Below are 19,230 nucleotides of genomic sequence, written 5' to 3'. Positions count from 1 at the left end.
TTTTTTTTGCATAGTCTGAGATGTACCTACATAATATGTACGGTAAAACTATGTAGGAATGAGGAGATTAGAACAGTATGTAAAACCGTTGTAATGGTAACTAAAAATTAAATTGATATTTGCTGCCGCAGCAGTTGCAATACATAGGGAAACAATAAAAAAATTTTCAAAAATTATTATAACCTCACCGAATGATTTAAAACAAAATTTATTGGTAGTAAATCAAGTATTATCAGTTCGCTGCAGACAGATTTTAACATTTAACAAAAACTGTTAACGTCCACCTATCTGCAATAAATATTTACTGATTAATACATTGATTTATATCTTTTCTTCGCATTCGAAGCATCAGAACACTCCGGTCTTATATATAGGGAGAGTTCATATTTTTTCCTCACACTTATGGTCCCATCATGGTAAGTGTTCGAGCTGAATTTATTTACATTTATTGATCAAAAACTTTTGAATTTGATAACTGGTTTTGCATTTTATCAACAAAATAGTGCTATGGTGACATTCTTACTTAAGTATTTTACCTCCGTTGTTTCCAATATTTCGCAAGCTGATAAATAGAATTGGTTCAGTTAGGTAAAACGAATATTAGTGTCTTATCTGCTAGTTCTTAATTTGCTTGGGTTAATTGCCTCCTCCATTAATACCCATTGCTCCATCTTTAATTAACCGAAAAATCAAGGAATAGTTTCAACGGTTTTTCTATTGGATGGTTCAAGGATGGTGACAAGCGATTTTTTGTTGATTTTTTGCACGTTCTTACGCCTGGAAAATCATATTACGAATGTGGAGATTAATGTAAGCGTACCTAATTAATAAGATTTAAATAGGGATGCTAAGATGAATCATCATATAGAGCAGTTGAATGTAGAGAGTAGTAGTAGGGAGTCACGGTACAAGCTCAATATTCTCGTACGGCTCAAAGAGTCGACTCAATTGATAGACGGCTCAATATGAACGGAATGATCGTATGAGAATGCCTGCTGTGCTCGTCCGATACGACTCGCTCGATACAGCTCCCCCGGTAGATACGTCTCCCCGATATGTTTCCAGCTTCAAGCTCTGAAGTGTACAAATGATCGTACGACTTTTGGTACCGGTTCGCAGTCTCATAACAAATATTCCTTGTTAAATATCTTTCATTTCAATCAAGGTAAAAACAAATTTCGTTTAAATGTGTAATTCGAAAGATTGTAAGTGTTATTGTAGGTAATTAATAGCTAAATACTTTGTATACTGGAAATTTTTGATATCCTTGGTTATGTGTAGCCCCAATTTGACAAATTTTAACATGTCAACATCATGTTTCAACAACTTCATCATATTTAAAGGTAAAAATCGTATTATTATTGACGCTGCTGAGCGCGGTGTACCTCGCTGCCAGCGAGTCCTACGAGGGCTACAAGGTCTACAGGATGTACCCCAAGACCGAAGAGCAGAAGTCCTTCCTCCTCAGTTTCAAGGGCAGCGATGAGCTGGACTTCTGGACAGAGGTTAAGAAGTCCGACACCCCAGTCGACGTCATGGTAAAGCCAAAAAACCAGAAAGTATTCGTTACGACTATGCAGGGAAAAGGCATGCAGCCAGAGGTCTACATCGACGACGTTCAGCAGTAAGTTGGAGATTAGAATTAGGGATTCATTTTAAATTTCAAATTAAAAAAAATAACCATCACATCATTCGCGATTTTTCCCATTACTTTATTTTTACTATATATCCCTTCCTTTATTTTTCTTCACCAGGTTGTTAAGAGGATGGAACTCAGTAAAAGTCTGTCTTCGCCCAAACACGCCAATAATTTATTTTGTTAGCATCGTCTCACGGGATATGCTAATTTATCATACAAACTCTCGTCATGATCCGACGGATATATTTGATTAATTAAATCTTGTCATACTTTCCCGAGAACCTCTGACTTCTTCTTATTTTTACTAATGCGTCATACAGTATATACTTCTCAATCATTATCCATCTAATCGTTCTTTCTTTGGAACACAAATTTTACCTACAAATTTAAACTGTTGGTCGAATTATAGAAAAAGGTGAGAATTAAACACGCGTTCTTTTCCAGAAAAATCAAGGCCGAGCACGTCGGAAGTTTTGAGGTTGGCACTGGAATGACATGGGACAAGTATTACGGCCTCGCCGACATCTACTCCTGGTTAGACAGTCTCGCAGCCAACTACTCAAAAGCTTCCGTCATTATCGGAGGCTCCTCCTACGAGGGTCGTCAGATCAAGGGTGTGAAGGTTGACAATGGAGCTGATAAGAAGACAGTGTTCCTGGAAGGAGGCATCCACGCTAGGGAATGGATATCGCCAGCCACCGTTACTTACTTGTTAAACGAGGTCTTGAATAGCACTAACCCCGACTTTAAGCAGATTGCTGACAGTTTTAACTGGCACATATTCCCCTCGACGAACCCCGATGGTTATGTATACACTCATACCAATGTAAGTTGTTATTTATTCTAATCATTATCATCATGCCAGTACGTCCTAGAGTTGAATTTAGCCCCCTTCAGAAATGCTTTCCGATTTGTTCTAGTAATTTATTATAATAGAGATTAATTATTATTTTTTTGATAAATTAATGTTTTAAAGACAAGATTTTATTTATGCATAGCACAAAGGATAACAATTATTTTTATAAGCAATAATTGTTCGCCTGAAACACTCATCCACATTGAAAAAATCTCCTGATAAAAAATGTCCCGTTGGCGTCATGTATTTTTTATCAGGAGATTTTTTCAATGTGGATGAGTGTTTCAGGCGAACAATTATTGCTTATAAAAATAATTGTTATCCTTTGTGCTATGCATAAATAAAATCTTGTCTTTAAACCATTAATTTATCAAAAAAATAATAATTAATATTTGACAAGTCCAAGTATTTCACCTAAAAAATGTATACAATTTGTATCAACGCCATCTAGTGAGAGATTTAGCACTTACAATGCCTTTCTCATATAAAAATAAAGTTGGTTGTTCTCAGGTGAAAAAATGTAAAAAGCAGTAATTGTTGAATGAAACACTAGCATATATTGAATATTTTCTCGGGTAAGAAATAAGCCCCCATAGCTCAGTGGTCAGAGCTTTCGACCGGAAATCGAATGGACACGGGTTCGTGTCCCGTTGACGTCATGTATTTTTTATCAGGAGATTTTTTCAATGTGGATGAGTGTTTCTGGCGAACAATTATTGCTTATAAAAATAATAATAGAGATTATTAGAACGCTATTAACATTTTATAACATAAATGTTTTTAATATTTGACTAGATGATTTTGTGTAACGTACAATAAAATACCAATGAGATCTGTGTTTTATACATTATTGGTGACCTTGGAAAAGTTAGGTTCTATCTGACATTTTGGCCAAAATCGACTTCATTGGACCAAGTTCGAGCTCATTCACTTACGACAAAATTCTTCTGCCATTTGAAAAAATGATAAAGTTAACATGCAGAACTCTCATTGTAAATGAATAATCTTAAGATCGGCTTAACCATACTAACGTTTCACCGGCATACAAGAATCTAGTAAGAAAAATGAAAATTCCATTGCAATACGGTCTTCTTATTCACCTTTTCATAAATTTGAAGTGTGTGTTTTTTTCGGGAATCTAATTTTTACCTCACTACCTCAGTTTCGTAAAAAATGGCAGATATTACCAAAGTTGATCGTAGGGCGCGACACTTATTATATGTTTAAACAGGATAGGCTGTGGAGGAAGACAAGGACACCATACCCTAATAACTGCTTTGGAGCCGATCCCAACAGGAACTGGGATTTCCACTGGGGAGGTAAAGCAATACATTTTTCAGTAAAAATGATTTAAAATTCCGTTGATCTATTATTTTTCTAATAATTGGAATTCGATTGACATATTTTTACGTTCAAATCAACTGTAAAGAAATATGGAAATCTTTAAAAAGGCAGAAGCGTGAATATTACAGAAGGATATGTTACCTATGTTGTCAACCATTGACTTTTTAAGAAATGATACGTTAATTTCATATTCACAGAAAATGGGACCAGCACTGATTGTTTCTCCGAAGTCTACGGAGGCCCCAAGGTGTTCTCCGAGGTGGAGACCTCTTCTCTCTCCAAATACATCAAGAGCATCAGCTCTAAGCTGGTCAGCTACATCTCTTTCCACTCCTACTCCCAGTATCTGATGGTTCCCTATGGCAACACTACGGATCACATTGACAACTATAACGAAACTGTGAGTTTATTTTACAAAGTCTCTATAATCTCTTTGATTTCATGAGGACGATAATCAATTTTGATTAATTGGATAAGACTTTTAGTTAGTTCAAGCTTGTAGTTTGGCTAGTCGGGACTTTTTAAAGATAAACTCCAATATCATCAAAGCTTTTCGGATGTAGGGGTGTTCTTGCTATTCCTCCTCCCTGTTCTTATGAGGGGCACTGTACAATAATAAAATACAACACTGAACGAAAATTTTCTGGACACTACGTGTACACATGTATCCTTAAAGTTGCCTAATAATGAAAACGAAGTGCAACACGGTTCATCACACCAATCATTCAACTTCTTTATTGGTTATTTTATAACATGAGATTTATACACCTCTTCTATTAGAAACATTTGCTTGTGGATGGAAGGGGGGTGTAAATGAATGCTAAAAATTACAGTACAATCCATGGTACGTAATTTCACTGTTAACACGGTTGCCTCGTCATCACGTTAATGAGATCAAGTATTAAGATTAAAGTTAAAATAACTTCTTACATACTTAATTATTGTAAGGGTACTGTTGGGGCATTTTTTAAATTTAATGTAATACAGTTTTAATAAATATTATATGAAATATGATAATATAAACAGGTTTCAGAACTATTGGTTCCTTCATCAGGATAATTCTATACTTTAGGTTTAGATCCTGTTGAATGAAATATTGGTTCTGAAATACATATATATGTGTTATTAAAAACGGTGACAAAAACTAGATCTTTCATTATTATAAACCCCTTTGTTGCTAAGGTTGTTGCATTATGATATTTCGTATGTTCCTATAATAAACACGATTTTTTTTGGACAGGTCCCCATTGGTCAAGTTGCCATTGCCGCTCTTGCCAAGAGGTACGGAACCATCTACTCCCCTTGCGGAAACATCGCTGAAGTTATCTGTAAGCATAATTTATGATTTAATATTAAACTTCAGCGGCAGCCACTAATGAAATGATTGAAATGACAAACGTTTTCTATTATTGAAACTGTTGGACTTTTTGGGAAGTCTTGGTGCACTCTTCACTGATGACTGATGACATATCCTATTATATATCTTTGAGATTGGGATGCATGTTTTCGCATTGTCTACATGGTTTAGTTTACACATATTTTATTGGTTCCAGACCCGGTTAGTGGTGGCAGTATCGACTGGGTCAAGCAAGAGTTCGAGCCTCCCCTAGTATGCGTATACGAGCTCCGTGACACAGGAGAAGACGGCTTCGTCCTGCCCCCTGAAGAAATCCTACCCAACGATCTGGAGGTCGTAGACTCCATCATCGCCATGTTCCAGGAGGCAGCCAGAAGAGGAATTGTAACCCTAGTTAATAAGTCAAGTTGAGCCAAAAAACCCATCCGGTCTTTTAGATGTACCTACATTGCGTATATGACAGCTAGCTGTTCAATGTGTGAATAAATAACTGTTATAATATGTTTTGTGTGACCTTTTTTCTCCATTTAACGGCTAAGAAAAATTATCCTTCGATTATTCTTGAAAATTATTTAAATATCTACCTTCTGGTAGTAGACCTAAATAAATGCTTTAAGTATTTTTTTTTATTTTCTCCTCAAATCTTGAATATTTTGCTTTGGTTACTAAACATTTACCTAACAGTCAAATATAATAAAAATGATTCGATAATTTTTATGGCGCCGTTTTCGTATAAAAAAATGTATTATTTTGCTCTACCCGCAATGTTTGTTTTGATACTAATTTCGGAATAACTCACCCTAATTACTTAATTATCAAAAAAAGATTATTATTTTATTGTAACAACAAAGTCATAAATTTAGATATTCGCTTTTACCTAGATCGTATGCAGTTAGTAAATTAGTAGATGTGTTCAATTACACGGAATACACCTAGTCAAAGAAGGCTATTATTCCTGAATACTAAATATAATTTATGTCAGCATAATACTATTCTTTTATATGGGTTTGATAAAATTTAAATAGCAAATTTTACTTCATGATTGTGTATATCATACGTTTGAAAAATTTAATATCCATATATAAATGAAAGTTTGCTTTTGAATAAATTTCACAACAGTCCGTTCCTAAGTTTTAAATGGCGTATTGAATAATGAAATGTTATAAATTAAAAACAATTTGTTTCTGATGCACTAATATCTTAAAACTATAATATTTTTCTTTTCTTTAGTAAAAAATAATACGTGAACGGATGAAAAGGAATCAGCAGAAGGTATTACAGTAACTGGTTGCGAATATGTCAAAATTTGATTTATTACACTTTTTCATTACAAAATACAAACCATAGCAAAAGAAGAAAAACTTAAAGGTTTAGAAGTATCTTCCTAATAATGCTTTTTTTGTTAATCCGCCTAAAACACATCACATGTTGAAGCTACTATGTGGACCTCTCTTCATCATATGTTCCTGTATTTCCTTAATTAGTTCTTACCCAATTACCTGTCCCTGTCTGTCAGTGTACCCACATTCAATGACAATGCAAATATTTATTTATACATTTTCAGTCTGTTAAGAAAACCGTTACAGATCGGGATTTAAAGCAGTGACCTCCGGATTCGTAGCCAAAGATCGTAACCACTCATCCACGGAGGCCATCGTTGAGTATAATAATATAATACGAATATAATTTCGTTCAAAATGAAAGGTGAGGACTTTAAATATTTAAAACGAAAATTTTGAATCTAATGGGTTTTTTCTTCCACACTTTGTCGATGAACGAAATATTCAGACATTTTCATGAAAGCAAATTTATGAGTGGTGCAAAAGTTGATGTAAGTATTACGTATTATATTTTCTTCAAGATATTTTTTATTTTATTTCAGAGTAAGCCTAATAAGTGGCTTATGTGCTCGCTAAAGGTAATTTTCTGTTTAACGTCAAATTTGGAGTAACTAAGTGTAGTGTTCCTATTATTTTTAAGAAAATGATTTTTTTTTGTGTAATTTACATTTCAGAGCCGCATGAACTAAATTGAGTTGATTTATTTTTGATTCGAAAGCTTTCACACTATCACAACGGCGGGTGATTTGAAAACCACATAAGTAATTAATTGGTATACTAAATTGAAATTATTTGTTTTTTTAAAGGAAAATTTATCAAATACCAAATGTTTTGACAAGTTTACAGTATTTTTCGCGAGGCAATGAATTCTTGGAATAAAATTAATGACCATTAACCATTTTTTTTTGTTTTTAATAAAAACAAATTATTAAATTTATTATTTGCTCGGTTTTGTCATTTCACTAGCCTTCAGAAATGTTTTCTTTTTGAGTTGTATATATTATTATTAAACATAATATTGTTTTTATTGGGCAAAGTTAATATTGATTTTAGTCACCAGGCTACCCATTCAACATACCTCAATTAGGGATGCTACTAGTCACAATAGATCCATTGGTACTTACATTTAAAGTTCTACATATCAATTCAATAATATGTTTTGTATACACATTGTTGTGTTCTTGAATGTAATACTAATATTCGGCTAAATACCACTGTGTACTTATAATCTCATGTATCACATTTATTGTAAAAGCCTTTTATGGCGTTTAATAAATAAATAAATAAATCAATCTAATTTTTCTTTGACTTAAGATTCCAGATATTGGGTATATTATTATACTTAATATAAATGGTTTAAGACGTTTTACATGATTTTCAATGTTTTTATCTTAATACTGCACAAGAGCCTCAACTCCATTCGGGATGAAATATGGCATTCCCAATAATTGGGGTATGTTGTGAGGCTGAAGGTAAGTGAAGAGGGGAGGAAAAAGGTGGGTGATTACCTGGCTTTTCAAATCTGGTCAACAAACACGGCTAAAGCTATTTCAAACAACGTTTAATTTCTGAAAAGTGATTTTACACCAGGGCAATACTGAGAATATCTTCCACTGTGGAATGTGCAGCAAGTATAATTTTATTATTTTAAATGAGTAAATAATGCTATAACAAATTCATAAAAAGAAATTGTTGCGGACACCGGGATTTGAAGTCGAGAGATTTGATTCGATAATGAATTAAGAGCTAAGTTTGTCACTTTAAAAAGTGATGATCCTATAGGTATCTAGATTATTTTTTCAGTCATATATTTTATTTGACGGCATTTTTAAAAAAAACTTTTCAACTTTCTAAATAATATTACAAATATGAAGTACAGTCCAAAGAGCATTTCGCTCAAAGTCGACACAGGCAGTTCTAGGAGAGACTTTTATTCTACTGCCTGTTATTCTGGGTTTGGCCGGCGTCAGGCCAGAATAGCCATGGCCTGTCAGAATACAATACAAACGTCATGCGTCAGAGATATCCGCAAAGCGGGCCTAGGACGGCCAAGAACAGCTACGAACGGCCACGAAAGGAATTGCTACAGCGTAAACAGACAGACCTTTGAAACATTTCTGAAAACCAGAATCGTTTCGTGGAATTTTGATACGCTGTGAAAAATCACGGGAAGTAATAATTGTAGGATTTGTGAAGCTGAAAGTATTTATATTAAAAAATTGCCTTGAGAGCATTGCCGTTCTTAAGAAGAAATTTACCTTTCGAATTTTACAGAGAAAACTTACTGATATGAAATATTGTTCATTTATTAAAATTCTTTTCTTTAAAAATTATTCGTTTTCCTATAAAAATGGAATAATAATATTGATATTATGGTAAAAAATATATTTTTTTAGTATTATATATATTTCATTCATTAGTTAATTTATTATTTATTATTATTTATTGAGTTAGTTTATGCAAAATCTGAATATAAACTAATATAAAAAATGAGACTGGAATAATAATATTGATATTATGGTAAAACATTTATTTTTTTACTATTCATTCATTAGTTAATTTATTTATTTATTAAGTTAGTTTATGCAACATTTGAATACAAACAAGATAATATTTCATTTTGTAATTTTAAATATTTTTACAATAAACATATCATTTTACAATGAACATGACATTCAATATTCCTTCATTAATTATGTTTAATTATTGTTATTCTTTCATTTTTCTTCATTAGGTTGTAATGATGCATTGAAATTGTTTGCCTCAATCAAATAAAATATTTATAAGTGTCGATATGTGAATACTTGGTCGCTAGATGTAAGCAAAAGGAAATGATATTGGAGTTTTACAAAACAAACGTACTCGCAAAATTTTAACCACGTAATCTATTATCATAGCATAAATGGTTTCAAGCGGTGGCATCAAGTAAATTATTAATTCTCTTTACGCAGAAATCAAAAAGTTATATTTTAAAGAAAATAATACATTTCAAAGAAATTTATTTGCCCGCCTCGTTTTCCGACCTTATTTTTGCAAAATTATTTTTGTTCCACGAAATGAAATAAAAAATACCAACAGAGTGGAATATTACAGCGCGCCTTCCAAAGAATTTAAATATAGACAATCAATGTATCCATCGAGTATACAATCCGAGTATTCCGAATGTTCCGGAATAACCCCCCCTAATCCCTCGGACTGGCCAGGGGGGGAGGAGGGGGGTTAAATTGCGGGAATGGGGGGGTGTTGGAATTCCTAGGGGAAACTGTGGAAAAATCCAAACGGAAAACACAAAAGTGTTGCATTGTAATGGTTGTTTATGCAAAAGAGTAATAATATCAAGCGGCCGGGCAGATTGCGGATTGTGCCGAGTTGATAGACCAGAGTAGGTACTGCCACTTGCGGGTAAGTAGACTGAGCATTTCTAAAAGCTAACTAATTAACTAACTTATCATCAAACCATTTCATGCAGGGTTAGGCATAGAGGACGCGCCACCAAACAACTCGGTGTTGGCACAGACTCTTTGCCTCATTCACATTCATACATACTTTTCTATTATTAAGTATCTGATTCTGACTCGGGCATGCACAGATTTTTCGTCCATTCATATTTGATTCATATATTCTGCTTACATTCCTGTCTTCGTTCATTCGTTCATGCCCACACCATCTGAGCGTCCATTTCTTAATTTTACTCACTATGCATAGCATTCTTCGTGAATCTCCACATTTCTCACACATATATATACATATACATCTCAAGGTTTTCATTTCTACAGCATTCGGTCTACTTCTATCCTTCCTCTGTCAGTTCCATGCCTTACTGCCATACATCAGGGTAGGTAAGAGCACGCCATTGTGGACTGCTAGCTTCGCTTCTTTGTACAGTTTTTTAGTTAGCGTCACCGTGTAATTTTTTAAAAATTTATCCTTGCTTTCAAAAATGTATATTTTTTACGTATTTATATAACACTTATTTATAGAATTTAAATAATTTTCTTGAAATGACAATACCACGCACCTGATAATATTTTAAACTCTTTCTTGTCATTATGAACTGATTATATTTTACAACGAATATATTTGCTTTATATCCCTCAACATAAAAAGACATTTTTTTCCATTAATAAAAAAAAAAATGTTTTTCGGTGTCCAGTTTTTGCAAGTCTACTATTCAGCATTTACTAGAACAGTGTAATAGAGCTACTTGAATACAAGTTGCGAATAGTTCCCCCAAGGCACAAAAGTATTGGAAAAGAGGCGGCTGATTTCTTGGGGATGAAACTACCCCTAAACGATATTGCTGGTGTATATTATTGTATACCAGCACCTTGAGGAATAAATGTATTTTTGTATTATGTATCCATTTTGTACAGGGCTGGGTGAGTTCTTTATTTTATCAATTATGTATAAGATATAGACAATATCTTATTTCTACATAGGTTGTATTGGTGATTTTAGAGTAGTAATTTATTCGTAGACGGAACATAGAGAGTTGTGGAGTCGCAAATATTGTATGCGAATCAGTTTGTGGTTTTATTGCGGACTATAATCAAGCTTCCACACAATTTTTGAGGTAGCTGTGGTTAACAGTTAGAATTGGAAAATGATTCTGATTTACCTTTGGTCTTTTCGATAGATATTATGGCATTGAGGGACAATGTTGGTTATCACTGCACAAACTTCCGTAATAGACTCGATTTAAATTTATTAAAGAAACATGCTCACTGCACCGGTTTTCTTAACAGACTGGCGATGTATAATAAATTGTTGCAATGTCAATAATGTAGGTACTCCACACTGTCAGTTAGAGACAGGTAATTGATTGGGGGAACGCAGGAACATACGTTAATATAACATAGGTTGAGATAGAAAGTCATAAAAAACCTTTTCAGGGGATTGGAAAACCTGAAATTTTCATGATTTTTTATAATAATTACACTAAGTACTTGACAAATTGGTTATGGCAAATAAAATTTTACTATCTCTTTAGGAAGAATAAAAAAATCTATATACACACTTTTTCTTGAAATTTGTGGTATTTTCCATTCCTCGTATAAGCTTTTATTATAAAACATCTACCAGGAATTTGTTAATATTTTCACTGATTTACTCAGAGAAAATCGGGTTTTTATGAGAAGTAAAAATAAGATACTTTCATATCTTAATTTATAATTTTTATATAACTTTATAAACAAACCAGCAAAAAATAGGGGTTTTTCCAAAAGATTATCCGTTAGTTAGTCAGGCAGTAGAGAGTAACTGCGATTCGTTATTTATGAACGAATCGCTGTTGGAGTTGACAGATTCACAATCACAGATTGAATTCATTTGTTTATGAAACAAGCTTAGAAGCAATGACACTTATTGCACCTTTATAAATCAACGAGTTACTGAAAAGTGGAGGAATTATTCAATTGAAAAAAATCGATTCAAACAGCAGCTTTAAACTTAACATATCGTTTCACATTTTGGTTTAAATATTTTAGTGGCCGTAATATCACAGATGTGTGTCATCAGCTACGTCCGTACATATGAAACTTTTAGCAACCAGTTGCTTAAAAGTAAACGAATCACATTCAAGAGAATGAATAAATTCAAACAGAAGTATTAAACTTCAAACTACTAATGAAGGGTGCTAATAAGGGTAGGGTGCTGCTTTTTGATACTGTAATAGCGCGAATATGTGGCATTGATTAATTCAGTGCATATAACACTTCAAAAACTCAACGAGTTGCTTAAAAGTGAACGAATTACATAAAAACGAATGAATCGATTCAAACGGATGAATTGAATGAAACTTCACACCACTAAGCAAGGTTAGGGAGTAGTATTTTGGTGGTTGTAATAGCGCAGATGTGTGGCATTGACTAAGTCCGCAGATATGGTTGAGAGGGTGGGTGGGGGGTGGTAGGGGGCTCGCCAAGCTATACGCTCATTCTCTTTGGGCCACCGCTTCTTAAGCCATCGTTACCAAATTTGGCCAAATGGATTGCCGGGGAATATACGGGAATTTGTGGACTGGTTAAAGGTCTACATGCGACCGCACTTGCAAAGCGATCAAAGTTAACGTACTTGTGTACTCAGGAAGACAGATTTACAGTGGAAACAGAAATGAAGATTTGATTAAGAAAAAAACAAAATGAAAGAAAGTTCCAAAGACTTTTCGTATTTAGTTATATATTCACGGAGATATATCGATTTTTACCTTCACGATATATTAACAGACCTTTATTAATAAAATATCAATTCAATAATGTTTATCGATTTGCTTTGATAATATACCATGACGATACAAAGAAAAACACATTATAAATAAAATATTTGGATTTTCATGAACATGTGTTACGACATGATATATATCGGTAATTTACTAAAATTACATTCATAAAGATAGCGGCCAATAAAAATGTGCCGGTGAAAAACGAAGATAATGTTGGTAGTTCTTATTGGAAGTATGATACAGTTAAATATGACCGAAGGACATTAGGAAAAAGGATCACTCAGTCGGCGTCCTGGTCGGCAAGCGCAGGTCCTGGGTTAAAGTCAAAGATGCGATCCTATCTTTTTTCCGTTTTTTCGTTACAAATTTTCTTTAAGGCGATGCACTACGTCGTGTAATATTTTGAATCGAGCCGCTATCAATAACAACCCTTACGTAGATGGCGATAAGGCTTAAATTCCAGCTTCACACCATCAACCTGTTTTGATTTATGCAAGAAAAAAACATGGCCATAAAGTGCCTTTTATTTTATTTTGTGGATGTTCAGTAGGCACAAATATTTAAATGTTTTTCGATCATTTTATAAATAACTTCATTTGCCACATTATTCAATAAAACCATAACCGAAAATGGGTTCATAAGTAGGAGATTTTGAACTTTAAAGCAGTTTTCATAGACCTATAAATTATTTTTTTCATTGCTTATAAAAAAACTGGGCTTTAAAAAATACTCGATTATTTCAAAGGCCAAGATGAATTCTACTCGCAGTATTTAATTAAAGCATCTGAAACATTTCTATGCGACCAAATTTTCAAGCCAAAAAACAAACGATTTTAAATTACTACGTAGTGAATCGTTATATTGTCTTCAATATTTAGATATTGCAATTTGAGGTTATAATCATTTAGTTATTTTAAAAATAAATATTCATCCTAGACTTGCCGAAAAGCCAAAAGATGTCACACATTAAAAATATAGCACATATTTAACTGAGACATTATCTATTGCATTAAGTTCGAGATGAACCTTATCATCATTCATAATGATAGCAGCCAATAAAAATGTGCCGGTGAGAAAATGAAGATAATGTTGGTAGTTTTTATTCGAAGTATGATACAGTTAAATATGGCCGAAGGAATTTAGGAAAAAGGATCGCTCAGTCGGTAGATCAGAGCCTCGGTGGTGGTTCAAGTCCTGGACGCTACCGTATCTTCTTCTGATTTTCTGTTTCAAATCTTCGTTTGAATATCGCTAGTATTTTTTTCATAATTAAATAATATTTTTCCTCCGTGTATGTTCAAGAGCTGTAAGCATGATACGATTTATTATATCTTTTAGTGATTTTCTACAGCAAAAATCCGAACACGAATCTAGTTAACGTCACACTCCCGTCATCTATGTTGAAGTAATTTCAATTAAATTATCTAAGTTAATAATAAGAAAAGATAAATATAAAAAATAATGTCGTTTCGGAAAACTAATATTCGTTTCAAGATATCAAAAATCCCCTGGTCAAAATTAGTTTGAAACACAAAACGATTTTACAATAGTATCAAATTTATATATTAAAATAAAACCAATATTTTATTTTACAGCAACAAATCAAAATAGATATACAATATCAAATCAAATCATAGCAATGAGTTTCAAATAAACATATTCTAGGAAGGACAATATCAAAAAAATATTGAAATTCAAATAGTGTGTCTACAAAATTTTAGTAATATAAAATTATGTTTGCATAAAACAGACAGCATAAATATGATACACAGTTCATAAAATCACGTATAAAACATTAAAAATTGAAAAAAAAAGTTTTTAAATTAATATATTTTTTTTGGATTCATTTGGTTTTATCTATGTACTAACCCAAAAATACTATATTATTGTGTTATTTATTTTACTAAATAATTATAAACTAAATTTTTAATTAATTTTTTTAATGTTGCTTTAACTTCGTGGTTATCCATTATAAATAAAAAAATGTTACATTGTTAATATATTTTTACAATATTTTTAATTTAAAATATTTCGGAACAACCGCTCATTCCTAAGAGCAAAATATGCTAACTTAGCATTACAAAACAATTGGTGAATATAATATATTACTAAGTGTTGAAGTGGGGGTGGGGTGACGGGTATGCGGTAAAACAAAGTAATTTTGTTCAATTTATTAAACATAATAAATTATAAATTAAATTAATGATTTTTTTTTCATTAAATTAATGAATTTAAAAAAATCAATACACCGTTCTAAAATTTAATTTTCTGTATATATTCGATTTAAATTCTTTCGTCGTGCCTTGTCATACTGCACATTTCCTGGTTAAAATGATGCAGAATATAGAACACAGAATAGAACGCAGCACAGGAGAGTGTAAATCTTCCCAGAAATCACAACCATAATATTTCGTTAGGCGGAATTAGCACGGTTTATGCGGCCCAGAACCGGAGCTGGCTGAGCCAAAGTATTACAGGACTAGCTCCGGCACTATTAGAACTATAACTATACAGGGATGTGCAATACTCTGGAATACATTTACTAATTATATTTTCAAAACTAATTTCACGATGGAACCATAGTTTTGATAACCAGATTCACCAGAAAATCATCACTTTTTTCAAATCTTCATCATTGAATGCCATAATTCAGGTATGAGCCTAGTGTGGAAGTTGCGGAAGTCACGAAAATTTTAGTTTTATAATATTTATAAAAAAAAAAGATTTTCCATAATCGTGCTGTTCGGAAAAGTTCATCCATGTGACCATTCTCATAGAAATCGTTGCATCTCCCTTTCTATTGTGGTGAAAAAAATGAAATTAACAGTTTTAGAAAGAAAACAAAATGATACTAAATAATTAAAATGTATACTTCCATGAAATCAAAGTTTCCGACCGGAATTTGAGAAAAAATATGAAATTTAGTGAATTTCTTAATAATAATTTTTGTAAGCAATGATGAAAAGTCAGGTGTCGATAGTGTTTTGTCATCTGTCTAGTAAAATATGTGTTTTATTAGTAATTTTAGTTGGGTTTAGACAACGTAAGGTGAGCCATTTTTATTTTTTTTTTATGTTTGAATGAAAAAATTACACGTTTATCACTAAAAATAAAAAAGCTTATTTCATCATCTTTCAAAAACTATTTTTAGTTTACGGATGTGTTTGATCCATTTATTTGGATTTAATTATTAAAAAGGTGTTAGAAGTTCATACAATCCAGACTATTTCACACTGCATTTTAATTCTGTAGCTCTCCACAGAATGCATGCAGTTTGAACCATACCGTTATTAGTAGATACGAATAGGATCCGGTAGGAGCTTTGTAAAGGAATTTAAACCCCTGCGTATTGGCCATTTTCATGGTCTGCTATAGGCAAGTTATAGCAGATGCAATGGTGTGATTGTGTATTCATATTTCTCGCCAAATTTAATAACAAAGACCATATTTTCTCAGCCAAATACGAGTTCTACAGGATTTTGATGAGGTTTAGCTAAAAGGGGTTCATTTGGAGCGTCGCAGCGTTAAATGCAAACCGGTGAATATAAGATAGTCCTTTTTAGTGTTCGCAGATTCTTAAAACAGAAGCTAACATCAATTAAAATGCGTTAATGATATGCATGCTGCCCCTGGGAAAGCAATTATTCATAATTATATTATAAAATAACTGCTTTGATTCAGATTGGAAGCCTCCAGCCTGGCGACATACACAATTGGGGATGTCATAGTCTCACTTGCTCCAGACAGTTGGAAATCTTGTGGGTAGCTCTTCTGCTCTCACATAAAAATAACTTCTGATGAAAACATTTGAAAATTACTTATGGGAAGATGTATTAATTAATGCTGAAGAGAAATGTAATATCATCTGATAGTATTATTACGCTTGCGTCTGGACAATCTAGGCCCTCTGATTGGTCAAATTCAAATCGTGTGTTTCGGGTTAATCCCGAATAGGGGGTCTGCAGACAAAATTTGACCACTCTGCCCCTCTGGCTGTATAAGAACGAACCAAATGACTGGCGCAAATATTTAAATATGCAGCTAATAATACGCAAAATTACTTGACCATTAACAAGCGTTTAATAAGAAGATTTCTTCTGAAAGCTTACCACTTTGTGATTGCATTATTTGTTTTATTAAAACATAAATAAGTTTGTTTACATCACTTTATTACGTACAACCTCTACATGTTACATGAACGAAGTTCACCTTATCAGTAGTAAGTATACATTGAAGTCAAAAATTAAATATAGATTACAATAGGAAAGAAGAAGTGTAAGTAGGGGGGGGGGGGGGGGAGTAAGAGTGGGCGGAGTTTATCAGAATTAGGAATTGCAATATCGTTATTGTATGAGCCTAGAGCTCTCTCGTAGGTGGAACTATTAGGCCTACAAGTTAAACATAGATGGCGTTAGCTGTCAAGGATATTAGGATATAATAAAGTTGGGGTCCACTTTATTCCAACCACCTGCTAATTATTTTTGTTGTTTGTTTTTGGGGTGTTATGCCGTGTTGTCTAAAAACTTACCTGCTAATTAATTAAATTCAAGTGTCCAAGTACATGTCGGAGTTTCATTGATTGAGAGAGTTTGTGAGAAAACCCCGGAAATACAACAAGAAGCAAGTAGTAAGTGACTAAACAGAAGTGTTTGGAGTAATTTGCCCTCTGTTAAACTGTAGAATTGAACAAGACTTTGTAGTAAGTTATTATTAATATCTGTATTCAGGACTTGACTGTTCAAATAATTCTTGTAATAAATTGTATCGTTTAAAATATTTAGGAAACGCCAAAACGTGATTGTGGTTGCCATACTATAACAACTAATATACTTTCATGAACTGTTTTTAAAAACTATGCTTTAATTTTTTTTTAAGTTTTTTTTTTAGGCTTACATCCATACAGGTTTTTACAAACATGTTTGTTGAGAATCATAAAAAAATATTAAACACATTTCCAAAAACCAAAACCCCGTTTTATAGTGTTTTCACTTCGTAAAATATGCTCATAAATTGAAATAATACAGTGTGGCGATTCACAAATATTGCTTTATAGCTGAAAGAGACATCCAAATTTATTTTTAAAAGTTTGATTGAAACAAATCTGAGACTTGGAATTCCTCAAGGAACTGTCATAGTACCAATTTTGTACTTAATTTATGTTTAATTTACATGTTCAATTTTTGATGACACCGCAAAAATATTTGAGAATAGTACATTGATAATAACAATGCACCTAATTATGATAAAGAGATTATTAAAAAGGGGTTCGATGACAATCTACTATCATTAAGCACAGATAAAATTCGTTGATTCCTTCACACTTCAAGAAGATCTTGCTGAAACCTCAAATAATATAACGATTCCTGACAAAAACTGCGCCAAAACTCATAATTGCCAAACTGAGTGTGAAATAAATCAAATATAAAATATCATGGAATAAAAATCTAAAACAACAATTAAAATGGCATATTACGCTTTAGTGCAGTCGCTCATACAGTACAGAATTATTGGGTGGGGAGGGGCATATAAAACTTCCCTACAACTGTTAACTATTTTAAGTATGTCCAAAAATGCAAAAAAAAATGTTTAAAATATTATACAGTGTTTGAATTTAAGATAGCCATTCCCATGCATAGTTGCAAAACTTTCGGTCGAATAAACATCGAGTGGCGGCTTCGTGCGCAATTGCTGCAGTTCAAACTGGTATAGTAATTACTCCGATATGGTACGAGAATGTGCTTGTATTAGATGAAATTCAAACTACGTCCGCTACTGATCTTCAAAATATTGTTAGTAGTTTGACATCTTATTAATAACTAGCGTAGGGCCTCGATTCTCGAAGAAGTCATAAAACTGGAATGACTTTTGACGTTTGGCGTATGTAACTTCGATGAGACTTTAGACTAAGAATGTCGACCGATGTATGTACTTTCGATTGCGACCGGCTTGGATTAGAGAATCAATCAACAGAGTTTATCTATTTTATACATATCCACATACCGTTAAAACCAAGCCGATAAACCGAATTTTATTGACACTTCTGACGGCCATCGAAAAATTCATCAAATTTTAAAGTTGACTGTCGATTTCTGCCAAATCTCGATTCAAGTTCTGTTATTTTTCATTGTCAGTCAGTTGTTTCACAAAACTTGAAAACAAACTTTTAAATTTGATGAATTGTTCAAATCCCGTGAAACAACTGGCCCTAAGTATTTACAAACAACTTTGAATAACAGAATCAATATTTTTATATAATTTATCATTTTATTCGCCAAAAAGTATGAAAACATGTATTTACACAAAAATATTCTGAAATAATATCATTTAAGAAACGGCGAATGATATTTTTGTTCGTGTAATAATTTCCAATGTTGAAAAGTTTGACAACAACTGCTTCCGATATAATCACCAATATATTGAATGCCGCGTTGTATAAGGCGACAGAATCACGTTTTGAAAAGGCCGGGCCTGTTA

At 32.8% G+C, this 19,230-nt stretch overlaps 2 protein-coding genes across 2 annotated transcripts in view; one reads left to right on the top strand and one right to left on the bottom strand.

Moving 5' to 3' along the window:
* The window catches only part of LOC149417041 (protein turtle homolog A-like), a 1,249,058-nt gene that overhangs the window by 242,663 nt on the left and 987,165 nt on the right, over positions 1-19,230 (bottom strand). The window lies entirely within an intron of this gene.
* On the top strand, positions 989-5,607 carry LOC149417046 (zinc carboxypeptidase-like). The gene is made up of 7 exons (XM_089641258.1): positions 989-1,036; positions 1,344-1,624; positions 2,084-2,465; positions 3,727-3,814; positions 4,037-4,239; positions 5,080-5,167; positions 5,393-5,607. The coding sequence occupies exons 1-7, from the start codon at positions 989-991 to the stop codon at positions 5,605-5,607; spliced, it is 1,305 nt and encodes a 434-aa protein (XP_089497384.1).

The sequence above is a fragment of the Hesperophylax consimilis genome, chromosome 16, assembly GCF_061612785.1.
Source record: "Hesperophylax consimilis isolate HC1 chromosome 16, BYU_Hcon_1.0, whole genome shotgun sequence".
Taxonomy (NCBI): Eukaryota; Metazoa; Arthropoda; class Insecta; order Trichoptera; family Limnephilidae; genus Hesperophylax; species Hesperophylax consimilis.
This window is presented reverse-complemented; position numbering and strand designations above follow the sequence as displayed.